The sequence below is a fragment of the Falco biarmicus genome, chromosome 9, assembly GCF_023638135.1.
Source record: "Falco biarmicus isolate bFalBia1 chromosome 9, bFalBia1.pri, whole genome shotgun sequence".
Taxonomy (NCBI): Eukaryota; Metazoa; Chordata; class Aves; order Falconiformes; family Falconidae; genus Falco; species Falco biarmicus.
This window is the reverse complement of record NC_079296.1, coordinates 53,621,984-53,648,967: the sequence shown is the minus strand read 5'-3', so window position 1 is coordinate 53,648,967 and position 26,984 is coordinate 53,621,984. Positions and strand designations below refer to the sequence as shown.

The 26,984-nt window shown below is 41.5% G+C and overlaps 1 protein-coding gene across 7 annotated transcripts in view; it reads right to left on the bottom strand.

The window, feature by feature from the left end:
• PTPRE (protein tyrosine phosphatase receptor type E) overlaps positions 1–26,984 on the bottom strand; it is a 109,138-nt gene that overhangs the window by 5,081 nt on the left and 77,073 nt on the right. For all 7 annotated transcript variants that reach the window (XM_056351227.1, XM_056351233.1, XM_056351230.1 and 4 more), the window contains 14 exons: positions 25,359–25,495; positions 20,803–20,893; positions 20,207–20,283; positions 20,047–20,083; positions 19,101–19,198; positions 17,512–17,631; positions 15,537–15,697; positions 12,414–12,549; positions 11,844–11,993; positions 9,425–9,518; positions 8,518–8,594; positions 7,410–7,544; positions 6,507–6,632; positions 4,595–4,755 (listed from right to left, as the gene is read on the bottom strand). In XM_056351227.1, coding sequence (XP_056207202.1) covers positions 4,595–4,755; positions 6,507–6,632; positions 7,410–7,544; positions 8,518–8,594; positions 9,425–9,518; positions 11,844–11,993; positions 12,414–12,549; positions 15,537–15,697; positions 17,512–17,631; positions 19,101–19,198; positions 20,047–20,083; positions 20,207–20,283; positions 20,803–20,893; positions 25,359–25,495 — 1,600 coding nt within the window. The remainder of the gene's footprint in view (positions 1–4,594; positions 4,756–6,506; positions 6,633–7,409; positions 7,545–8,517; positions 8,595–9,424; positions 9,519–11,843; positions 11,994–12,413; positions 12,550–15,536; positions 15,698–17,511; positions 17,632–19,100; positions 19,199–20,046; positions 20,084–20,206; positions 20,284–20,802; positions 20,894–25,358; positions 25,496–26,984) is intronic.

Below are 26,984 nucleotides of genomic sequence, written 5' to 3'. Positions count from 1 at the left end.
ACCCTTAGTCAAAGTCTGAGACTCAAATAGTGAGCTGGCAAAGCTGCTTACTCAAATCCGCATTCATCTTCAACAAAGACAATTTTCAGGGCTCCCATGCTCTGTTTTTTGTTTTATTCTTGATGGGGGAGAACATGACCTTTAGATTTTCAGGTGAAAAACTTGGTTATAATGCAAGGAAGCACTGTGTGATCAAACCCACATTTTTCTGTTAGGTTGCAATTTATACTTCTGCATGGCAGACAGATATGAAAGCATTATTATCATTATTATTCTTACTCCAAAGCAATTTGATGGGAAGTGTCCTATCCAACTCTTATTACTTTAATGAATGTTAGGATTTAAGCCATTTCTTAAACAGATGTATTAATACAAGGACAAACTAAAGCAAGGTTACATATGCGGCTATAGCACATAAAAGAAACTAAAAATCACCTGTTCTGCCTCTGTCTTGACTACAATAAGCAACCTCATGTACACCACAGTAACTGCAGTTTCTTCTGTTTCAGTATGTTTGACCGAGGGTATTTTTGTCCTTTTATATCCTTATATATCTTTCAGATCACAATTCTGTGGCACCCAAATATAATTCAGTAATCATTACCTGATGTATTATGCCTAACTCTAGAGGAAAATAACATTAAAAAGATTTCTTTCTCTCTCCTAATCACACTAATTAGGGATGATTTGACACCAACAAAACAGTGGCTGTGCACTGGAAGGCCAACAGCTTTGAGAGGGAATAGTTACTAAAACCAGGATGGGATTGGGAAAGCGACAATCAGTGGTAAGATGAAATAGAAGGTTCACTGGATTCCTGAATAAGGATCAACACAACATTTATTACATTTAAAATTTTCATGTGTTTTAACCATAAATGGGTGGAGTGTAAACACATGTCATTGCTTCTACCTTATTTCTATCAAATACCAAAAAAATCTGATAAGCATAAGCCTTATGAAAAGATTAAGTGCAAATGTGTGTATCCTCAGCTGGATACATTAAAAGTCTTGGAAGAAAAATGATCAGGTATAATGTATTAGATGTGTTATTCCCTTTAGACAATTACTTGTATCAGATTAAGAACAAATACAAAATCTAAAAGGGTTCAGATTTATTTATAATTAGCTAATCGCCAGTAGCCATCTGTGTAACCAGTAAGTGATGCATTTCAGAATAGGTCTACAACTATCCAAAGATAAGGACAGGAACATAAAGTAAACACACGTCATCACACGTGCTGCTTACTCATTTATGCCTAGAAGAGGTGGCTATGCATTGCTTTGCACTCCATTTTTAATACTCCTTCTGCTAGGGGTCACTCTCCTTTTCTTCCAAAAACATGCTTTTAGCAAATCCTTAAAGCCCATACAGCCCGGCTTTTTTTTTTTTTTTTTTTTTTTAAATCATGTTGGGCTTTTTAAATGAATTTAAGAATTTTTAGTATGGGTGTACAGAAAACTAAACTGCATTTGAAATGTGGGAGAAAATATGTATTGTCTCACAGGAATGCAGTGCTCCTGTTTGCATACTTGCTTCTCTTTCTGCAATTCCCTTGAAGCAAAAAAACTAAGAAAGGTAACTTCTAAATTTGACTCAAACTTCATTTCTTGAGACAGAAAGTTCAAAAGCAAGGGACAGGCAGAATGAGCAAAGACTGGGCAAGAGACTGAAGGAAGGGATGTCTAAAAACACAGCAGCCTCGCATCGTTCATTAGAGCACTGAAAGGAGGAGATGGGGAAGAGAGAAACAGTGTAGGCAGCCATGAACTAAACAGCAGACAGCTGCAGACACTCACGGGAAGAGAATGGCTTTCAATCCTGTTGGCAACTCGGCTAGCAAAACCATTCCAAACTGTTTAGGGTTCTGTCTTGGTTGTACTTAAGATTTATCTTTTTTAGCAGCTCCTTCAACTGTTCTTAGCTGGAAAAAATGAACAGAACTTTTCACAAGTTCATGTAAACACAGTCTTAGAATTAAAATGTGTTTACTTATTCATAAAGTTACATTCATTTATATTTGAAGACTCAAGTATGATTTCACGGAGAAGTTCAAGTAACTTGAAAGCTGTGATGTACAGGCTGTCCAAGTAGGGTCAGGAGAGAATTCTCAGCATTAAAAATCCTAGAATACATTGTGTGGTTTGGGTTTTATTTTCTTGTTTAATCCATTTTAAAATGATTGCAGTAGATTTTAAAAAAAATCTAGGAAAAATGCATGCCAAATGATTAAGCAAAGGCTTCAGACAGGCTACAGGTCTAAAAGCTTGAAAAAGTAGAAGCAAAATATACTCTGGATAGTTCTTAAGTATCTGATCTGTGCACATCAAACAGGCGAGTTTTTATCTCTTATTTTACTAGCTAGAATTCCTTGATATTTTACTGACTTTAAGCATCATTCAGAATGTGAACTCCCTAGCGTTTCAAAAGAAGGAGCTGTTAAAATTTGTTGATTGGCAGAATTGAAAACAAAATGTCATCATCACCGTCGAGTGCAGCCACCATGGGGTGGGGGAACCTGCAGGCCCCTAGGGTAAATATGAAAACAGCAGAAAGCAAAACACTTCCAAAGCAAGGAGGAGAAAGTTTTAGCAATGGATAAGGGTCGGTACAAGATCATCTCCCAAACCAGCAACAACTCCAAGTCCTGGCTCAAGCTCCCAGGATCAATTCCCTTCAACAGTGCATGAAGACTCAGGTGACGCTGCAGACAGCCAAACACAAACCAGACAGACAGCGCCTCTGAAGCTCAGATCCGAGCAAACTAAAAGTTGGTGTACACTGTGGAGAACAGCTGTGATATGCCTATTCCTAACTCTAGTAACAAGCAGACAGGTTCTTCTACCAAAATACTTCCAAATGGTCAAGTGAGCCTACTTCCCTATAGATAATGCTACAAGAATGATTTGGGTGTCACATAAATCAATACAGGGTTGGTTGGGGTTTTTTTTCTGAAGAAAAAACAATCAATAACTCATTCAAAATCCAATGGGTATTCTCAGAAATGCAGGCAAAATCCAGAAGCAGCATGGTATGGTCTAGCTCACTGACAAAAGGTTGGAGAAGCTTATTCGTGAGTAGTCACAAGGGGCTTCTATCACAGAGTAGGTGCCAGGCGTTTCTCAGTAGTGGGATCACAGACATGTAGAGAAAATATCACAATTCATATAACAGATGTTTTTAGGTATAAATATGCCAGGAACTTCACATATTAGTGGAAGATGACCAATGGTCCAGCAAAACCTGTTTATCTTGTACAACATGCCCAAGTGGAAAAGATTTAGAAGGCCACTAATTAGAATGAATTAAATAATCTATTTTCCAGGCAATCAGAGACAAAACAATGATTGCTTTTTATGTTGTGGTTGAGCCTGCGAGCTTCAGCCGCAAGAGAGACTCTACTGCACGAGGTCTTACACGAACATGGTACGGAGGGATGTGGCCTTGGAGAACCCTCACGCTGGGTAAGAGCAGCTGGAGTCAGTCAGCGCATCTCCCAGAGCAGCTCCAAGCAGCTCATGGCAGAAAACGGGTTCATGTCAAAGAGTCACTGCTTCAGTTAATACCTTCTTAAAAAAAATAACAAAACAAAGCATAGGAACTTCTCTTCTGGGGGCTCTGAAACCCTACTGACCCCATCCCTGTGTACTGTGAGCTGGATTTCATACTGACCACAAAACAGAAAAAGCTTTATTCAATTATCACATTGAAAATATTTTAAAAGCAACATATGATTTCTGAATTAAGAAAAGGCAGAATACTAGTTTTACTACTGCTTTTTATTTTTTTTTTAAACCAGTAGATGTAGTACAGAAAAAGACAAATTCAAAAGACTGATTAAAAATCCTACCCTCTGAAAAATATAATTTGAAAAAACAGAGGAAAAGCCCAATGTACACCTTTAAAAAAAAAAAAAAAAAGAGATGAAAAAAAGATAAAGGAGACAAAAAAAGATGCTGCAATAAAAATTTAAAATTCAGAAAAAAAGAACCAAAACCAACCAAAAAACCACAAAGTGTAAACCTAGCACAGGAGAATATTTTCTAGCTATCATGTATCAAGTCATACTCTTGACATGTATCAAGTCATACAAGCTACCTCTTATCATCAATGTAAATACTGTTTTCTCCATGCTTTCAACAGGACTATGTTTTGCCTTCAGTTTAGATTAGGGATATATTTTATTTTCCTGATAGCTTGTAAAAAGCAACATCATTTTGATTTTGATCGAACATTCAAGCACTGTATTGGTGGGGTGTATTGCACATCACTATAATAAACCTACAGCTTTACTTTCCTAATCAGAGCATTTAGCAAAACTCGGGTGCAAGAGTACAACACTCCAAGTTAGTAATGCATTGATTTACGCCCAGCCATTAAAGTATCCATTTTGCTAATTTAGCAAAAGATGAGTAAGAATTCCTTTATGTAATACTATTTTTTTTTCTATCTTTTTCTTGCATTTCTTAATTACTATTTTTTTTTAAAAGGACACCGTTTACTCCCTCATGAAGAAAAACTGCTGTAAAAACAACTGGCCTGGATAAAAAGCAAGCCAGCTCCTTAGCTAACAGTGGGAAGAGGCAACTCTTACCTGCAGTGCACAGTAATTGGGTGATTGCCTGTTTGCTGCTGCTGCTTTTGGACAGCCGCAATCAGGTCAATCATCCCTTTTCCTTCTGCAGGAATCCCGATTTCTGGCCACCCGTGGAAATGGAACTGCCGAACGAGCCTGCTTTGCTTCTCCTGGTTACCCTGCGCACAGGAGAACACCAGATTTATCCAGTTGTTACTCCAAAATGGAAAACATACTTACCTGAAACATTTGTAGCATAAATATTGCACTGCTATCGTAGAGGGGGCTATTTGCAACCTGCTCCGTAATATATTGGTGATGCAAACCTGATAGTTCTGTTTCTAAATTCTCCATCTACTATGCTGATAATTTACCCCTATAATTTTCCTTTTGATTTGCACAGCTGTTTCATCTGGGTAGTACTAAGGAGACACTTAAAAGTTTATTCATCCTGAGTACCAATGTTTGAGAGCTTTCATCATGCACAGGCCAAATCCAAAGTGGCACTGAAACAACCCAGTTCATGAAATGCACTCTTCATTGTACACTACCTGCTACTTGGAAACTTAACAATTATTTGCTTTGCCTTTATGCTTGCTGATTTAAAAAAATGCTAAAAGTTCAAATAGGTATTAATATACCATGCTTATGCAGTTAGCTCTAGACAGGTTTGGACGCACAAAGGCTCTTTTAACTACCCTGAAATTTTTGTTTGCTACTTCCCATGACGGCATTATAACATCGTATGGATGCAACGTTAATAGTCTGGCAATTTTACTATATATCATCAAATCTTGCAGGTCACAGCCAGCTGAAAACATGACGTCTCTGCTGATGCTAGGTGCTTTCAAGATGTCCACCACATGGGACATCTGATGTATGAATTTGGTGGGAAGTATCAGGACTTTTTTGTACTGGAATCCTGGAAGATGTCACCATTATGAAGAAAAAGGCTTGGTCAGTCCCTCTTCCTCCCAACTCTTCAGGAGAACTTTCAACATAATATTACTTCAAGTGTCACTGATGTACTCTAGCTGAACTCAGGCACAATACTAAAGTTACCCAAATTTCTTACATCTGCAGCAGAAGACGTTTCTAACAATGCAGGACTGTAGTGCAAACACATTGCTGCTGGGATATTATCTAAAATGCTGTTACTTGAGTTTTAAATACTTTCCAAAAATACTTCCCAATGTGACACATATTGACAAGGACTCTGTGCTTCAACAAAGGACAGTGTGTACCCACGCCTAATCCACCGCCCTCCTTCGTAAGGAAATAAGAGTACTTTAAAGTCCTTTTGCTTTACATGTACTTAAATTGTACGTGGTGCATTAAGTAGTTACATGAATGACATTCTCAAATGCAAGTAATCTTTTTCTTTTACTTTTTCTCCCCCCCCCCCCAAAAAAAAAAAAAAAAAACAAACGGCAGTGCAAATCAGATCCTAGGGAAGTGATGCAGTGAGTGAGGAGATGCATGCTCAAAACATCAAAAAAAGGTTTGAGCAGATCATGCCCTGTAGTAGAGAAACATAAACGAAGAGCCGGTAGGCAGAGGCAAGTGCATGTGCTGTAAAATGCTGTGTAGGATTTAAAAATCTTGAATCAAATTTTCTTTTATGGATATATGGGAGATGGTAGAAAATACTGCAATAACAGCAAGAACAAAACACTGGGGAGTAAAAAAACTCAAAAAATAAAACCCACACCCCAATTTGATCAAATTTAAGCAAATTTAAGTAAAAAACATGTTTTACTGACCAGAATTTTCAAAGTGCTTTAAGCAAAAATGTTTCATACAAGCTTCCTCTGGACTGGTACAGTGTCGGATGTTGATTAACCACATATATTTTTAGACAGAAATCCCAGAATTGGAGTTACATAATCATATTGGTAAATACCTTCAAGTGCAAAAAAACCCCCATTACCTGATTGTACGTAACTACGAAGTCCCTTATACTTATGGCATCTATCAGACTGTCATTCTTTATTTCTACGGTTATTTCTCCGTGAGTTACAGAGCCCTCTGATGGCCAGTACTGGCAGCATTTTTCCTGGAAAATTGAGAGAGAATTGTAGATGTTCCTTGAATTTTTTTCCAGTTATCTACGTTGTCATGAATCTCTGATATAGGAGGTGATGTACAACATAATGTGTTCTGAACAGTTTGTAACGAAAAGGCTAATAACCAAGGATACAGTAATAAAATATTTCTGTAATGTAGACCATTACAAGAATCATATGGAAAGTACAGCTTTAAAACAGATTAGAATAAAAAAGGCGACTCCAGGAAGCAATGCGATGTTGTTAAAAAAGCCTCCCAAAACCAACAGTGAAAAACATTTCACAGCAGTAAAACACCCTGTTGCAGCGCTGAACCCTGAATCTTCAACCTGCAGCACACAGAGGTACATAGGACCCCATTAACTAATGATGTATTAGGAGAGATTCGGAATAAGCCACTGGAGCTTGTGCTGGCAGAACCAGAAGAGAATTTCTCACAAAAACTTTGTCCAGCTGCTCCCAAATCCCAAACTGCTATTCCATGTCAGGCCCCCCCATTAATGTGAACTGGGACCTTTCACAAATCATAGTTTTCTGAAGCTTTGGTGGGTTTTCTGACAATTCAAGAAAAAGCAGCAACATTGGCCCACACCAAATAGTGAAGCATTTGCCCATTTTAGTAGAGGCAAAAAAAAAAAAAATAAAAAAAAATCTCGTATCGCTAGAGTTTGTAGGCAACAAATAGTTCATCTAATATCAATGCTCATATTTTATAGCTGTTCACAGCAACTGCTTTGCTCTGGAGCTGGCAGCTGCAGGATGCATACCTGCTCCCTCTCCTGAACTTCTGTGAGCATAACGATGGTGTGGCACTTCCACTCCCACACCATCCGCCAGAAATCCTCCACCGTGTGTGGAAGCGGTCCCTGGGTGGCAATGAAGTAATCCTTCTGGCGATAGCCCTGCGGAGAAAGACCGCGATCTGCTTGTGTCGTGACACACGGGTACCAGTGAAGAGGGACGGAGCTGATGCTCAGAGAGAAGATGACCACTACAACCGGTGCTTCCCAGGAGCCACGCTGCTCGACAACATGATAGTTACTGCAAATCTGGTGACACTGAGCCCACCCGGTTCTTGCTCATTGCCAGAAATGCAGGGGAAAAAAACCCAAACCAAATTCACAATCCCGAGTTGTATTTTATGATTTTTACAGTCACGGTTGAAGGGATGGAATTCTGCAGTAACTGAAAAGATTTCACAACAAGATTATAACAAACGGCAGCTATTAGCTGTAGCACAGAATTAACACTGAACTAAATTTTTGAGCTACACTTCTACCTACATACTGATGTGATCTTCACAGCTGTAGTATCCACAATCCTCAATCACTAATGGGGTTTCACTGCTTAAGGATATAATTAATTCTCATATTTAAATAACAAGACACAGCGGAAGGTGTTGCCCAGGTTCCAACAGGAAGCCAGGAAGAAAGTCAGGGATTAGGGCAGGTCTGCCCAGGTAAACCCTGGCTCCCAAACACTGTGATAGCCTTTCCCTGAGCTAAACGTGGACTTTTCTTTTTCCTTTCCTCAGAAAAGCACATATTTACAACTGTTAACCTGATTGCACATAATGCGGCTGCTGGATGTTAGTTGTACAGCTAATTTGTTTCGCTGCCTGATTGCTAGAATTTAATCAAAGCCTTAGTTAATAAATCTAATAACCACAAAAATGCTTAAATTACACAACCGGTTAAACTGAAATTGAAAACACCAGATAAGAAATGTATTTAGAAACTCTCATAAGTCAAACCCAAACAAAAAAGCTAATGTTCTTCATAAGCCAAGTTGATTTTGTTTCTTTAAAAACACTTCTCAGCAACAGCAAAATACCTGACTTGCAGTTTAAATACATGAAAATATTTTTATACGTACATCTATGAAGGAAGCATTGATGTAGTCTGTATACTCTTGCCCTCTTTTCATCGACAGAATCACTCTATTAAAATCATCTGGGGAAAAGAAAAAGTATAGTCTTACTAACTGTATGTTGACTGCTTGACTGTTAAATTTGTGAAAGAACAAACCCAACAAAATCTTTTAACGTCAAAGTGTGTCTCAAAGACCTTATCCAGGATTCAGTAAGTGTGTGGAGGAGGATGCTAGTTTTTGTGCTCTTGTTTTTTCCATTCACACAGGCTATGGCCAGCAAGGTCTGAATCTCTGTTTTGCAGGTGCAGACATTACAGTGCTGCTCCAGGCTATGCGAGGAATCACACAGAAAATACATCGGTTTAAAAGGTGAAACTGCTGAATTATTTAATTCAGTCCTGAAAAACACCTGATCACAGTAGATTTTACACTGATACAAGTAAAACCCAATTCATTAAATTGTTTGCAGACACTTTTATAAGGATATGACACTTCAGAAGGAGAGGACAGTGCTGTTTGTGTCAGGAAGTTCTCTAAACTTCACAGCAGATGTGCCTGCAGAGAGGACAACAAAACCAAGGGGACGGCTAATGGAACACCCAAAAACATGTGTTCTAGCTAAAAATGAAGGAAACCCAAAACCTACCTCTCTGGACAGTACAGCAGGCTTTGAAAGCATTTTTATTTTACAGGCAGAGAAGTTAAAACCTAAGACATATGCAGAAATTATTTGCAGAATTCCAGCTTCCAGCTTCAGGCAGGACATCTACTCTGGAGTTCTCCCAACAGCTGGATTCTGATACCAGCTGTACCGTTGTCAGCTTACAGACCCAGCACGTACTCACCACAACCTTAGGAAAACCAGGTATTTATAGCACTTGTTTCTATATTTTACAAGTTGATCTCTTACATGGGATAATCTGGATGACTCTAGCTTTCTTCATATTGGCTGGAAGATTGCCAGTTCGCATGTTTTCTTTCATTATTCGAACATTTGTTAATTTCTGTAATAAAACACACAAATGAGGATAAGGGTTCATTGGAACAGAAGTGGCTCTCGCTCACCACGTCCTGTACTCAGAGGGGGTTCCCAAGGGTCTTTATTAACACGGTCAAAACCAGACTGACTTCTCACAAAAGCCACTTCATTGTCCTGTCCATAAGAATGAATTAAGAGAAACAGTCATGTAATTTTTGCATACTGATAAATATTTAAGAATCTGAACGTACTCCCAAGGCATAGCAATCGAGTTTAAAGGTTGTGCAATGATAACAGATTTTAACATCTTGGGTCTGTGTGTTGTTTGGAGTTTTTTCTAAGACACTTTTGGACTATGTGAGCATTGTTTCAGAAGCACAGAGTGCCCATTCCCTTTGACCAGGTCTCAGTTTCTTAAATCTGGCATTTAGATATTTAGTTTCAACAAAGTAGCCACTTTTGAAAATACCTTTTAATGAAAAGGTCTGCCTACCATTTTAGCGAATTATTTCATTTTGTTCTTTGCAGCCTTTACACCAGCAGAGGCAGACTGACCAGCACACCGCCTGTCATTTCCCTCCAGCAGCAGCAGCCCCCAACCAGGAGCTTTGCCAACAGGCACTCCAGCCAGCCGGGCACTCGGTAACTGGCTTTGCATTTCCACGTTGTTTCCAAGTACTAGAAAAAAATTCTCTTGTATAGCCTTCACTTCCTTTACAGTCAAGACACTGACTGAATTCATAGTCATATGAATTTCATTCACATTACTATTATTGCAACCCTGTTCAGAGTATTAACACTCCGCTCCTTCCTTCCTGCATCTCTGTCCACCGGGCTGTGCTCTCCCTGCCGTACATCACCCTGTTCCTGGCACAACCAGGTTGCACGACTTCATCATGGACTGCCGGCCACCAAGTCCTGCAGCTTGGCTCTACACACTTTCGATTTTGCGAGTGAAGGGACCAATATCCTTTATTATTTATTCAGTTTTTGCTGACAGCATTCCCAGGACACGGAAGACAAACACTGCTCTTTTGCCTCAACAATTTTTTTATAGCAGAGATTACTCACCCGTGAGATTGTGCACGATAACAAAACAACAATAGGCTGCTTCTGCTGGGGTGGGACTTACCAGCTGCATTTCAGAAACTATGTAATACACATTCAACTTCAATGAAAATTAATTTAATTTTCAAACTGCAAGCAGATTTTCAAGCCTGTATTTGCCAGGTACTGAGCTGCAGGAGCATATCTCAATTCCAGTAAAATCTCTAGTACTGGCAATAAATTCTAGAAAATAAACCCCTAGCCTCTGAGAAATTACTTTTCAGCTACTCTGTAATACTGCGTTCAATAGATTTTACGTCAGAGACTCCCATACCAGTTACAACATTGCTCTACTCTTTTTCTGGTGTGGGTGAGCTCATTGCTCCTGGGCCAACTAAGTGCTTTTCAGAATACAAGGCAGAACTAAACGTTGTTCTTTGCACTTTAATGCAGCCTCGCTGGCACAGTGGGCAGCCAAAACAAACTTAGGAATTCTGGAAAAAGCAGAATACTTGATGTTTTTGCTTGCTTCCTTCCCTCAGGCAGCTCAATAGTTTTGATTTTTAAACTTGTTGATCAAAAATAAGTCTGGTGGTGTAGCATTTTCTTTTCCCAGTTCCCAATTTCTGATTAAATTAATCTTTTAAAGGAAAGAGAGCATTCTGGGTAACTCCTATATGTCATTTAAGGCTTTAGACCTGTATATAGAATAAATACTTTAGCATAGCAAAAGTCATAAAGTTCTAGCTATTTCCTCAGGACAATAAAGTCTATTTTAAACAAGATTGCAAACTGCCAGTGTGGTTGCTTTCTGCATTTGAGGTTTCTCCACTAAACAGAAATGCTTTTCTTTTTTCTTTCCTCACAGGTCTGGATACCCAGCACGAGATGTGTACATTCCCTGCAACTCTCTCTGCCCTGTCATCACAAAGTTAACGGTCCTGCTGAGATGCAAATTAGGTGCACATAATCCAGCTCCCTCTTCCAGCATTATCTGATCTGGCATCTAGTGCAAGACTGAAAGAATAGTTTCATTTTTCTTTTATAAACAAACAAAAAGCATATAGGAAAAGGTCCGTACACGAACGCAGCTTTGAATGAGCATTTGCAGAACAGGATGTTAAGCAAGGCTCCATTCACTGACTCCACATGATCCATTCACAGCAATCGCAAAATAAAAGAAGTTGCTCCATTTTGATGGAGCTTTTCTTCGAAGGTTACACTTTTCTTGCTTTTGAGGTGTCTTTCTGGCTTAAATGTTTCCACACTTAGATATCCTATGGCAAAAGACTTGCATACTTACTTTAAACTCTTCTTCTAGCCCTATTTTGACAAGGTTTGGCGCTGCGTTCTGTGATGTTTGTAGATGTTTTTCTAAGGATGACACATCTAGTTCCGTGTCACCGTAGAGGTAGTATTCAAGTAAGGCTTGATAAATGAAGGAGTATTGCATCTGGAATGAACACAGAGGCAGATAAGCATACTGCAAAACAAGGAAGTGAAACTACCGATTCTGGCACTTTCATCCACCTAATCTGGTCTACAAGCTACTAATTATCAAAATATACTTTAAGCTAAACCAGAGTTTTCCTGTCACATCGGTCACATTCTCTAAAATTCCTTTTTACGTGCATGGGGAAACCTGGATGTGATACTGAAAGATAACATGCCTTATGGTGGTCTTCACAGCCCTAACACGCCTTTATCTTCTTCCCCAGCCCCACCCTCCTACTGGGCTTTGTTCATTTTCCAATTATCTAGCCATGCAACAGGACAGGACGTACTGGGAATGCACATCAGAGGGGAAATACGGAAGCATATTCTTCTTTTGACCTCTGAAAGTTGTAATTTCAACTGATTAAGGTCCACTTACATCAGTCTGAACCATCTGCGGACGCTGATTACGGATTCTTGAAACAAACTCAAAAACATCAACTTTCTGCTCCGTGTGCATCATGTCTATGATGGCATCTATAACGATAAACGTGCCTGTGCGACCCACGCCAGCGCTTGAAAAGGAAACAAAACCAAACAAAAACCTCTCTGGAATTACCAAGTCTGCAGGAATTGCTACAGCAATAACACAGGGAGAGCTTACACTGTTTATAGTAGATGGAAATATCACTGTGAAAAATAAAATTTGATTTGTTTTAATGACAGTAAAAAACCCAAGGTGTGTAAGTCTTTAGCATAAAAAGTCACCTCTTAACAGCTTGGAAATTACAACATCAGAATTCTATTAGAAAAGAACTTTGGAAAAAAATGCTGCCTGACCAGCTAGAATAATTCAGTCCGAGATGAAATTTTAAATATTTTTTCTTATCTTTTCATTCTTTTCTGCTTGGTTGCTGTTGCATGCTGCTTAGATACTAGTTACTTGGTCTTGCTACAAGTTCTACGCTTCCCAACACGGCTACCCCGAATTATTATTTTTTTTAACACCCTTGAGCACCACGAGAGGGAGCACGACCATTATAAATGACATTACTCCAGCACGTTCAGCCCTTCCTGTCAGAGGAAAAGGGCATGGCATCCTGTGCTAGGCATTCATCGCTCTCCTCTAACCTTCTCTTAGCTTACTTTGTACAGCAACCGCTGTCATATCCACAAACACCTTCTGGAACACGACAAAAACGCCCTCCGTCCTAGCATGCTCAAAGATACAGATCAACTTCCAGCAAGGAAACGTTAGGTTTTTAAATAACACCAGAAAAAAGAAAATTTGCCTGCCTAATATGACTTAGTTCATACCCACATGCACATATTTCCAACAGCAAATGCCACGTGAAACCAAAGCCCCGAAGCCCTCCTGTTCCACCAGTTCAGAGGGACGATGGAGACTAGTGGAACCATGGCGTACCACGGACCTCCACCAAAATTTCATGGAACTTCTTCATGGTGAACAAGCCCACTATAACCTTCTGCCTCCAAATTCCTTTGCGTTTAAAATCAAACTCTCGCTTCCTTTCGGTCTCGTTTGACCTCTGCCACCACAGACGAGTCCACCTCGAGTCCCCCTGTCTTGACTTGCTGCTTCCAGAGATTTTCCTCTTCCTGCGTGCCCTGGAAACCACCTCTGAGCATGGGTCGCTTATCGCCAGTTCACACTTGTCCTTCATAGCTCAGTCCTGTGAGCTTTTACCCACTGAAACCCACGCTCAGCTTCGTCAGTTCCCTTCCCATTACAGATCTGATCCCTTTTGCACATCCTTGTTGCTGCCCCATGCCCCTGCCCCAAGGTTACCTGGCTTCCGATCAGCACTTAATTCAATCCTTGATGTTCCTGCTACAGTTGGTAATTTCACCAGCCTTGACATTTGCCTTGGAAGTTCCCTGACTTTATCCATCCTTAACCTACTCAAAAGTATCCCTTACTCAGCTATTCCTCAATGTAGCAATATGCTCACTGAAAAATTAGATTTCTGAAAACTTCTGGAAAAAAAAAAGAATTGGCAGAAAATCCTGCTCCCCACCCCCTGCCCTTTTATCTGCTCTTCTTTACTTCCAAATACTAAATTAGTGTTTCATCAACTTCCAAAAGATTCCGATCGAGCAGCTTTTGTCAGAATGACTGGGTGATACTCTCATAAAAGCTCACTAAAAATGGATGGTTACTCACTATCAATGAGTTTCCCTTTCCTTTTTTCAACAATTCAATAGTGTCATATCCTGAACCGTAACGGAAATTAAGTGTCACCTCTCTCGTTCTTGATTTCTGATGCAGGCTGAAGTATGGCACTAGCCCCTAGCACTGACACATAACAGTGCCACTGTGTCCCTTTGGACCATGATATTTAAACCTCTGCAGATTTTTATTAAGATATTTTCTGTTTTCCTTTATTTTGTCTCTACTTTTGCTCATTAAACTAAGTACAGCATCTCTTGGTAGTGCAAAATAAAGCTGAAGCCCAGTACGAGTCTCCACCGAACATCATGACAAAAGGCTATAAAAATATTGTGGGTTTCTCAAAGGTAAGACTATGTGAGACTACTGAAATCTTCTTTTTTAATTTAATGCTTTTCTTTAAGTCTCTTATATATGCCACCTGGGAGAGAAGATGAATCCTAGCAAGGCAAGATCTGGATGGAAATGAAGAAACAAAAAGGCTGGCTTGGTTGGGACAAACACGCTCTTTTTTGACAGTAAACACTTCAAGGACTCTCAGAGAGTGTTTCTAGACATCTGACACAAGCAAGAGAAAAAGAAACACGTACAGCAATCTACAACCATTTCCTTAAAAACAAGATCCAGAAAGACAAAGCTGCTATTCTTTTCTTTTTATTCTAACCTCACTACGATAATTGCTCCTGAAAAGACACTTCTCACTCAGTTGTGAGCTTACAGTTGCTATAGAGACTGCAATTATTCTCTGAAAACTGATTTGGAGTTTGTTTGTGGTTTCATTAACATAAGATTTCAAACAGTTTAGCACAAGCCTTTAATAGAAGTACGTTCATGTGTGTGTGACCGAATGAGTGGGAATATGTTCTGTATTGGTATGTAGCACATTTTTGAAACTGCAGCATTTCAGTCTCTTAAATGCAAGTCTTTATTCAAAACTTTCTAGGCACTTAATGGATAATTTACATAGCAAACTGCAATTTTATTGTGGGAGAAGTGGGGGATGAATTCTCAGAGGAGCATTTAGTGGCAGAGGTCACATATTTGTATTACGAGTCTGTTTTTCTGACAAAGAACGTATTTATACCAAACACTGGACATCACTCAGATAAAAAAAGAATAACCCAAACCAACAACTTCTGTTTCAAGTATTAAAGTGACAGCAAAGACAGATCTTTTGAAGTTACTTTTACCCTGGGCTCTCAAAAGACTCAGCATATTATTGCCCTTTACATAGATAATTACAAATATGTAAGTAAATATATATACACACAAACTTTGCAGCCTATGAACAGAAGATTAAAATTTAGCTTTAATATTATACACGTAACTCCAGGCCAAGCTAAGAGAATGGCTTGACGAGCACATACATACCTACAGTGAACCACAATTGGTCCAGCATGGGCGGGATTCAATGTTTTGACTTTCTTCAGGAATTTCAGCATCCCAATAGGTGTGAAAGGCACCCCAAAATCAGGCCAGCTGGTAAAGTGAAGCTGTGTAACAAGCCTCGGAGCTTTACAGCCGTCATGAAGCTGCAGGGAACACACAGACTCAGAGTTTGACATTTCATTTTTCATTCAAAGATTTCTAAATAAACTGCTGTGGTTATTTCTGCCTTTAATTCCTGCAACATTTGGAGCCTAACACAAGGATTGGAAATTTACAGTATATGTAAAATACAAGCACTGAGCAAAGCTACCATGCATTCTTAAAATGCATCTTTGCAGTGAAAACTGGAATAATCCCAGGATAGGATTGCAAAGAGTAAGACTCACAATTTATGTTAATAATGGATCAAATCTTAAGTCCTTTTTATAACAGAATCATAGAATGGCCTGGGCTGGAAGGGACCTTAAAGACCACCTAGTTCCAACCCCCTGCCACAAGCAGGGACACCTTCCACTAGACCAGGTTGATCAAAGACCCATCCAACCTGGCCTATTTCATTTATAAAATCCTCAAAACGCTTCTTTTAGCAGCCTCAGGTGAAAACTCACAACAGCCAGTCTAAACGTTCAGGACCTGCATTGCTATGAGAAGCCAAATGCCAGCTCTTCCCATATCACGTATGAAAACTGAAAGAAGGGCTGTGCCTCTAATGGCCAACGACCGACAGGTTCATGATCGGACCTACTCTTCAAGCATAAACGAGAAGATGTTACCGAAGCAACAACAGCAGAGCTCAGCATCGTTTCACCTGCATTCACTACACACAGCCTATCTCTCAGGTTAGAAAGCATGTCTGTCTCCCAAGCTTCCAGTCTGTTAGCCAGGGTCAAGGCCTGGAGAAAGCCAATTGGTTTTGTAAGATGCCTTGCCTCCATCAAGGGATAAACCAAGCCTGAGAAATGCATTCTGCCAAGATCAACAAGGGAAAGGCAGCCAGGTCCATTCATAAAGTTTCCAGCCCTTTGGCTCATCCAGCACGTATGTCTCTGCACCATTCCTTCTTTCCCATTCTGCTTTCTGAGCAGTTTCTCTGAGCATTTTTGTCAGTGATGATTAGTCGCTCCAAAGCGATCTCCATGCTGAATCTGCAGAGTTCGCTTTACAGTTCAATACTTGTAATTAATGCGGAATGAATCCACCCCTATTTTGAAGGCTTCCAAGCTGTCTGTGTAGTTCTACGCAGCTAGACGTGGTTCATCACCTCTCACCAGCCCATATTGTCTTCAATCTAAATTAGATGACCAATCTAAATTACCAACAGAGCAGCCCTCCATTCAGAGGGTGAGATCTCCAGCAGTTTGCTCCCATACAAGGCTACACACTGTAGACAAGAGCAAAGTCATCCCCACCAGCTCCCTTGTGATCTAAAGCTTTAACTCATGCCAGCGACCAAGGACACACCAGAAATCAAGCTGTAACACTGGCTGACATTGGCCAACCAGATGCCCAAACACATCCAAATCCACTCACTTATTTATCAAACAGAAATCAAGCTGTAATACTAGCTGATGTTGGCCGACTAATATCCAGAGATTACTCCAAATACCCAAACATATCCGAATCCACTCATTTATTTATCAAAACAACTTGTGCCAAAAAAGGTCAAGACACTGCTCCTGTGCTCCCTCACTGACAGTCACAGGGCATGACGTTCTGTGGCCCTGGGCTACAGGCAAGAAGAAACTGAGCAGAACCTCTAGCAATCCCTTACACCACCGCTGATGCTATGCCTGCTGACCCGCAGAGCTTGCCTCTGCGTAGGCGAGCTGCTGCACCTTTCTCCATTTGCAAATATGTTTAACTAATTTCCTGACTTTTTTATGCAAATATTCGACGTTGTAACAATTTGCTTTAAAAACTGACATGAAGACCCAGCTAGAGCATTATTGTTACTTACTGACTGAACGCAAAACTTGCGGATGGTGTAGTCCACCAGAACTATGCAATCCTCCACGGACACGCGGATATTTCCGTAAGTCCAGCACCCTTGGTCAGGCCAATACTGATAACATTTTTCCTGTACAAAGGTACGGTGAGTTTTATAAAACAAGCCTGCTTTCATTGTTGGTCACCCATCAAATAACCATGTTATTTGAAAACAGTGTATGTTATGCATAAGAGCATGCAGAGTTTCTCATCTGGCACAATACAGCTTTGACACTTTGTTAGCACTATCAATGCTTAAATTTATGCAGGGAGGGTGAGAACAGCTTTGAAGTTGTTTTTTAACCTAGCCAGACCTAAACAGCTTTTGGTTTGCTTTGGTGTTTTTGTTAGGTGGTGCCTAATTGTGGGAACCGTGACGTCTTGACTCTATGTTTAAGTGTAGTCAGTGAGAAGTGCGAGGCAGTTCTCATTTGGAGTCATCAGCAACATCCAGATGTAGCCGTTCTGGCCTCTCATATTGGGAATGGGCTCTTCTTATGGACAGCCTTTGCTGTTTGAGCTTCACCAAGCAATAGTATAACTGCAGCAGAATAAAGCAGAAGCACCACCGCAAACAGGAAGACAAGGAATGCCCATCCTCCTAACTGTGGTGAGCTGACAGTGCCCGAATTACATTGTCGTTATTGTAAAAAAGGCACAAAACAGGTACGAAGGCCAGCTGTCACACAGCGATACGGCACATCGTGTCTCACGAGTGCACCCTCATCTCCTTCCCAAGGCCAGCTACTGCTGCTTATCCCCGTATTTCCCCATTCGCAGGAGAGGTTGCCCTTGGAGGGTAAGACAAGCCCAGCTCGCCAGCACTGCCTCTCCTTGCTCCCACAATCACCACGGAAACACAGGTTGGTTTTTTTCTCAGGCATAAATCTGTGAGGACTTTATACATATTTCAAACAAGAATGTAGCATGCCTAGTGTGACAAACTGTCCCCCAGGGGAAACGAAAATAATTTAAAAGTATCTTTTATGTTTCTGATGGTACATTTCCTTAATGTTTTAACTTGGCTTCTCAAGTCTGCGAAGCAGGAATGAAGCTTAATGTTTCACGTTTGTAATGTGCATCTCAGCATGCAGCCAGTACGATGGGAGGAGCGAGACATATGAGGAGGAATGGGGGGGCAGGAAGGAACAGCATCACTCTCACAAAGCAGCAGCTTTGGTTTTCTAATTGTTTTGTGCATGTGCCAGAAAGAATTTTGAAACCTAATACTCAGAGAAATGAATACAGTTTTTATCTTCATTTGTAACCAAACCCACCCATAAGCACAGCCTTAGAGTGTGATAAAAACACAGGCACAAGAATTTGCCTTTGGCTATGGAGGACAAAATCAGCTATCAGAATTTTTTCACTCAAGATCGGCTTACAGAAATTTGTATTTTGGAAGTGAAACCTCTACATTTATGAGTAGAAACTCAGATGTGCTAACAGGGACTGGAGAAGGAAGTGGTCAGAAACGTGACTGGCCAGACACAGCAGTCAGGACTGCTTTTGGAGCACGCTCTCCTCGAGACATCCCAAAGCAAACTGAAAGCTCTTTACCTCTTTTCTTTCTTTCAGGTTGGTTAACATGACGATAACAGCCGACTTCTGCTCCCATATCATCCTCCAGAAATCATTAACTGTTTCTTGCTTTGGTCCTGCAGGCAGAACACAGCTCTGCTCAAGAGGGGTGATGGAGACCAGCGAATCACAGTGTCAACAAACAGCCCCTGGCACTGGGTGCCCATGCAGACCTCTGTTTACTACAGAGTGCTCAGGTTTTGAATATAACACAGGTTTCTTTAAAAACAAAACAAAACAACCAAAAAAAACCCCAAAAAACCAAAAAACCCAACAACACAAAAAAACCCAAAAACAAAATCCCAAACCACTTTCTTACACAGCCATATGTGCTCAAATCTACATTTCTTGCAGATATCGCCTCTCTTGAAATATTATTAACACTCTTTTAAGTGGACTGAGGCAGGAGCATCATTTAGGATTTCTACGTTGCAGCTCTCCCTGACACCAAGGTCCAGCATTACCTGTGACCACAATGAACCACTGCCTGAGAGCTCCTTGTCATGCTGGACAGGGCAGGAGTGTTTTTGAAGGGCAGGGGCAGCTATTGCTTTGTGCCTGGGACTGTGGTGACAAAGCTCCCCAAATCTGTGACTCAATACAGCACAAGAATTGATGTGAAAATGCAAATTTCTGTATCAGGATTGTTCAGAGAGAATGTATTATCAGGAGACATCAATTTGCAAGAGAAGCAAGGCGAGGGTGGAGGGAGTAAGGCGAGCCCTCTGCACTCCGAGCAGCATCTGCAGCTCTAAAGGCAGTGGGTTATACCTCATGCTCAGTTTAATTTCATTTCAACTGTAGCCTCTAAATCACACCTCACATTTGGCCACCATATGCAGCTGAAAAGAACCTTTAAACCAGGTCTAAAATTAAATATGTTCAGCCAGAAGATGTACAGACTGAAGAAATGAAAATAAATTACCTTGTGCTGCTATAAATTTATTCTTCTCTTTATAACCCTATGGAAATAAATATCATAGCAGTTAAAAGATGAAATGCCAACATATGCTAGCAGAAAAATACTTATTTAATTCACAGACAAAGTTTGCAGTTTGGCCAACAGCGGACAACTGACACCTTACATCTATATACGATGCATTAATGTAGTCTGAAGGTGGGACTCCATCGATTTGGGTCAAAATCACTCTGGAATGATCATCTAGAAGAAAACATATTGCAAACACATTTGCATGTTAATCAATCTGCAAAAGGAAGCAGGAGGCCAAGCTAAGCACACACTTCCCAAAACAGCTCTCTCCCATATTGTCCCTAGTTCTCACCAAGAAACTTTCTCCACAAACGTCTTGCTTTGCTCCCAACACCTGGAGGCCACCAGGACTGTAGCTCTACACTATGGAAGCCCAAACTTCTCCATATTTGCTTGCCCCAAACTAACCTGAGATCCTAAAATATCCCACTTGACAGTGTAATTCTCTACCCCACGAGAACTAAGGCTTCATAACGCTGCACCTGAAAAGCACTGCATGAAAACCTACCAGGAGAAGATCAATACTAGAGATATGCCATAAACCAGACAGGTTTCATACATACAACGTATAAAGAACATTTGGACCAAAGTAATTTTATTACTCGAGTATTTTCAGCAAATGAACACTGCTACAAGCCTGCTCAGTACCAGAGTTAACTGTCTGATTGAAAAGAAAAGGTAATGTCTTACATGGCAGGATGTTAGGGTATCTGTTTTTCTCCCTGTTTTCTTCCTTATTTGCCATTTCAAATGTTCCCTGCACATATCCAGGTGTTAACGACTGGGGGAAAAAAAAAAAAAAAAGGATAGAAAAGTCAATGTGTTAGAAACCCCCTGACTCTTGACTGTACATGACTTAGAGAAAATCTGCATTTATACATGTTGCCTTGGACCTAACAGAATTAAACATATTTTACTCTTATTGGGAAAAAAAACCAAAACAAAAAACCAAAAAAAACCAAAAAAAACCCCTTTCATTACTCTGTAACAGGAAACTACGTCCTGCCAGATTTCACTACAGAAAATGAGTTCAGCAGTTTTGGAAAAATAAGTAATTTTTCCATCAGAGATCTCAGTTATTTAGAAAATTGTTACACTCTGAGCTGCTGCTTTAAGCTGCCATCTGCCGTGGTGATTCAGAGCGCCGTGACCCAGTCGCGTGGATGCGCCGCTCCGTCGAGCTTGGCTCCAACAGCCACTTTTAGCAATAACAGTTGGTTAAATAATATAAATAGGGTTTGATTGTTAATAGCTGTCTGCTAAGAACATTAAATATCAAACATCTTGCTGAGACCCACAGGTGAGGGCTCAACTCTGGCAGAAAGGGAAGAAGAAAAAAATAAATGGCAATTCTTTCGTGTTGAAAGTCGCTGTATGAGCACAAGTCATATTCTGCAAGTAATCAGCAAGATCTAAGACTGCGGATAAATTTAGTCAGGCTTAAAAAAAAACCCCAGCCTTGCAGAGCAATCAAATGAAAGGAAGAAACGGAGAGGAAGAGGGTGAAGATGAAAACAAGGAGGTGCCCAAGGTGGAGCCCCTCCACCACCACAGCAGAAGCTGCTGAGATGCCACCACCGGGGCCAAGCCGCCGAGCCCAGGCTGCAGCGGAGCCCAGGGCAAGGGGAGAGTCAGAAAAGGCACCGTTCATCAGAGACATGGCACGAGGCTCCTGCCCTGTGCTTTCACCTGCCCCCTCACTGCAAATGGTGTAATGAAACTCTGTTCTTGTTTACGTTTCTTGCATTGAACTCCTAAAAAAAACCCTGTGTTGGCACGTTGGATCCCACCAAGGTAAAATCCCAGCAGTTTGGGAACGCGCAGCCACCTTCTCCCACCCTTCTTCTACCTCCCACTGCCCAGTCTGAATCACGTAGGGGAAAGGAAAAAAAAAAAAAAAGGGTAAAGTGACTGTACAGCTTAAAGCAGCTATCCCTGCTTGCCTGGCGGAGAGCAGCACTTGGGTTTCCCCCTCAAAAGCAACAGTCTGTGTTGTCAGGGTGATACAGGATAAAAGCGGCAGTTTGGGGAAGACTTCTCCACCACCACAGAGGAAACAGCAACGTGCGCTTGTGGGTTTGGTTGTTTGGGGTTTTTTGCTTTTTCTTTTTTTTATATCGCTTAAACTTGTCAATGTAAGTAAAAGAACAGAAAGTGAAGCTTAAAAAAAGGGTTGAAAACCAAAGCTGCTTTTAGCAACCTGCTTAATTCCTTATTTGAATGAACCCCATGGTTTTCCTAATTAAAATACAATTTATAAAACACAGAAGCTTAATTTCCGTTTTACATTAAAAGAAATAATTAGCACTTCAAAACACGATTTCTTCGAACTTCCAAAGTCAGGCAACAAATTCCCAATAAAGAGCAACAGAAGTTCAGCATCTTCATTTCAAAAACTCATGAAAAGTAATTATCTCTGGCACACCACTCCCCGTTCCCCGCTCCTTACTGCTGCAAGGCCCCGACCCTCCCTAGGTACCTCCCTGTGTCACACTGCATGGCCCAGAGCTGGACCTGCACCCCAGTGCAAGGCCACAGCCTGTTCCACTGCTCCCACCCATCCTCAGAGCGCAGGATGTGATTCATCGAGGACACGCTTCATCATGTCCTCTCCATCACCCCACGAATCACGAGGAGATAATGAGTCTTGGCGGCGTCGGGTCATCTGCTGCCACCGCTTCACAGGAATCTGCCATCTCATCTGCTCCCGCTTTGCAGGAATCCTAAAATCTCTCTGAAGCTCCGGAGGGGCTCGATCTACGCCAGCATCAGCTCTTTTTCTCCTTTTTTTAAACTGAATGAGCCACAGGGACATCTTAAGTCAAAATTAAAACTTCCAAAGCAAATTCATACAGGAAGGTTTTCAGACATTAATCTGAAAATCAAGGCAATAAGCTACCCATCACAAACTTCAAACATCCAGCTCATCTTGTATTATGGATGATAAATACATGTAAGGGCCTATACAGGCAGGAATACGCAGTTTTCAATTTTTTTCCCTCTTTTTTTTTTTTTTCCTGTGAAGAAAGAACACACTCTTCCTAGTGCCCTATGTTCACAAAGGAATCAAATCATAAAAAATGAAGCAACTGAGAGCAGAGGGAGCCTCTGCTGTCCTCAGCGTATAAGTACAATAAGTGCAACATACTTCTTAAGAGTAATTTAGGCTTTAAGGATAAAAACACAAGTATTGAAGAACACCACTAGGTACATAAATCTAAGAGAACTGTCCTCAAAAATCCTTTCCACTGACTGTGTGTCATCACCTATCAGCACTTGCTTTGTTTTACTTTTCACCAGAAAAAAACCCCATGGGACCAAACTTCTCTGCACATGCCTGGCCAGTGCTGCCTCACCCCACGCACCATTTTTGGCCTCAATCTGTTTCAGATTCACAGCGGAGCCCCTGGATCTGTGTTCCCAGGGATGCCTGGCCCTCTGACATGTTAGATCCAGCTGCGTGAAGCAAACACCACAGCGGGCAGAGACCCCCTGGTCCATCCCCATCAGCCCAGCATCCCCAGCCCAGGGCTGCAGTCAGGGTCCACCGCAGCTCAGCACCTCCCACCCAACAGCTTCTACACAGGGGACAGCTTTGGACCCTTCCAAAACCTGCAGGACTTGGCAGCTACTGCTTCGAGGGGCAGATGCGGCTCTAACCTCAGCTGGTGGGAGGATGGAGCCGAGTTCAGGGCTTACACATGCTGGGGATGCTTTGGAGGAGAGGTCACCACACAGATGCCTGTGCTGAAGGTTCTGGATTTCTCAGCCCCTTTCCTTCCAGCGCTGCAGTGACAGGCTTCTGTTTGTCCGCTTTCCTGCTTTATGCTCCAGTATCAATCATGAGGATTTCTAACTGCCCTTCACCCTTTCAACCTCAGGCTTGAGCAAAACAGTCACATGTCCACTCAAGCAGCCACAGGAGATACAGTGGGAACAAAAAACCCCAACCAACAAAAACCCACATAAAGCATCAAGCAGACTTCACGTACTGCCACCCCCCATCTCTGCTCAGACTGCTCGTTTGTGGGAACTGGACCCCAGTTTTCAGACTCAGCGCTTATGTGCAGACAGAAACTCACATGCTCACAGCACGGTGCAGAAAATGATCCAAGCAAAGCAGGTTTTAAAAATAAAAATAGATGGCTTGTTTTCGCTTCTAACTGGAGAACAAATTAATCAGGAGAGTCAAAATTCACAAGTGCACATCTTGTCAAATTAGTTTTCACATTCATTTTGTTGACTTTGATAAGTATCTCCACAATGCTCTCTCTCTGATAAGGGCAAGGAAATTATGTGTTTTAAATATATCATCAAACAAATTGCAGATATAAATATGATACCAATTAAGAAGGTAACTTAACAGACTGCGTAATCAATGCGTGCCTAGGCTTTAACAACTCCATATTTGACATTTAAGCTACTGCTCTGTGCAACTTGCTTCTGCTGTGAAGTGAAAAGAAATAATTAAAAGTATGGAAAAGGCCCCCAAACGCAGATGTGTGAGAGCAGACTCATTGCGCCACACTTCTCCATAGAAACTGGCCCTGCAGCAGCTCGCCACAGATCCCAGTGAAGACTCGTGAGTATGACCACATGCGACGGAAGCTTCGGTTTTGGGCAGAAAAGAAGATCTGCTTTCTGACCAAGGCAACACTTTAAAGAAAAACTTTTAAAGTTGAGATACTTCAAAGAAACGTACGTGCTGGGGCACAGGGCGCTGCAAATAGGGAAGCAAAGGGATGATAATAAAGAGCAAAAGGTCAAATTATGAAAAAAAAAAAAAAGTCAAACCTCACTAGGGCAATATTAAAGGTCACGCTGTGTCTTCTCCTCTAAGTGCTTCTTCCTATAGAGGCGAAACACTCAAGACTCCCAAAAAAACCCGCCACCACCTTCAAGAAAATCAGTGCTAAGGAGATTTACATTCAATTTTCCTCTCCTCCAGCTTTCAGGCAAAACTAAAGAGCTTCTTTAAATGTTAGCAAGTGTCGCACAGTTTATATATTACCAGTTTGGCATCCCCGTATCATAACAGTCATTCACGTTGCAGATTTTGTCCGGATCAAGGCTTACCAAGTGTGACAAAGCGCGGATGGACAGCACCAGCACACTCACATGAGTGCTCAGGCTCTGAGACACCAGCATCATGCACCACTCTTACAAAAACTGTTCATACTTGCGGGTGTTTTGGTTTGCCCCCCACTTCTCGCCACGCAGCCATTCGCTCCAGCATGAGAGCTTACATTAAACTCCTCCCTGAAGAGCTTCCCTTCGTCTGCTGATCGCATCCGTATTTCCTCTTCAAGATTTTCTACTGGAATAGGGAAATACTTCTTTGGGCCCGAGGGAGACCTACTGAGCAGCATGACCCGTTGCTGTTCTGTCACGACAAGGAAAGTACGTGTTACAGGCATGTCCAGAGCAACAGGTAACAAGCTATTACCAACTATAAATTAATTTTTGTGCTGGAAGATGCCAAAACATACTTCTCACACAAGACTTCCATCAGTGATAAAGCTGATTTGAATGAAATAAAAACCCCAAACCACAGGCTAAGTAGTTGCTTAAAGAACAACCACTGGTAAAATGAATGATTTCTGTATCGACACCAGATTAAAACGTGGCCAAGTTTTATGTAGAAAAGTAGGTTCCTTCTGCTGACAAAGAGCGGACCAGCCCAGAGCTGCTCTGCCACAGGGCTGGGGCTGCAGGGACAGCTCTTCCCGCCCACCACCAAAGGGATGCTGCCAGATTATTTCACTTGTGAAGGGGCAATAATAAAAAATATCTTTAACTTGACAGTCCACAGAAACTCTGCACCACGATGAGCCGTTGCTCTCAGCTGCCCCAGCCCAGCCCAGCCTGCCATGGCTCTGCAGCAGCACGGTTTGGGACGGGGATTGCTGTGGGCGCTTCCAGCCACCGGGACCTCGACTCGCATTGGGAAATAAAGCCCCAGGACCCCTTCACCTGCTGCCTTCCCCAGCATGACTGGCCACCTGGAAACCGAAACGTGTATCCCCATGGGCGGCTGGAAGAAGCGGAGGGATTAAACCCCCTGTTTGGTGAAGACAAGTTTTACTTACAAGCAGAGGCAAAGAGAAAGGCGGACCGCCTCCCTGCACGCCAGTAACGATGGGGCTACTTCCAGCAGCTGCACTGGCAAAGCAAAACTCCCTGCTTGCTGCACTACCCTCCATCTCCCGAGGGCACTACCCGTGGCAGGGATTGCCAAGCCGCGGGGCTCCTGTGCACAAGCACTGACCCAAGAGGAAGCTGAGGGGTATATTTAGAGGTTTGACTTTCTCTAACAACTGCCACTGTGTTTGTTAACCCCCTCTTCAGTTCACACGTAGCAATGTGGAACTGGCACAAAGCACACACGTCCTTCTTTTTATCATTAAGTGTTTCTCTTTGTTATGGCTAAAATAATTTGTAAGCAAGAAACAAAGAGCCCCTCCATATTTGCTAGGTTGGAACCGAGCCCCACAGAGTAGCCCACCTGAAGGGTTCCCCGCTAACAGAAATAAACCCAGCATGCTGAGAAAGCCAGGGCAACACATTTCAACTCCTGCGCGTGTTTTATTTTAGTGCCACCGGCTTACATTACTGCTCTATCTTATCCCCTTACTTTATTCTCTTTATGTTCAGGAACCAGCCAGTAATTTCACAGAGTTAAGGATCTCTTTTCCCCCTTTTAAGAAGAAATACTACAATTCTTTCTCTAAATACAAACATCACAGTGCTAGACACCTGGATCTCAGCTGGCATCCTAATAAAACATATACAAAGAGCACGACAAACATTTACAAAGAAGCATTTTCTGTATCACAACTTGAAGTGAAAATTATTTAAAACTAACAACTGAA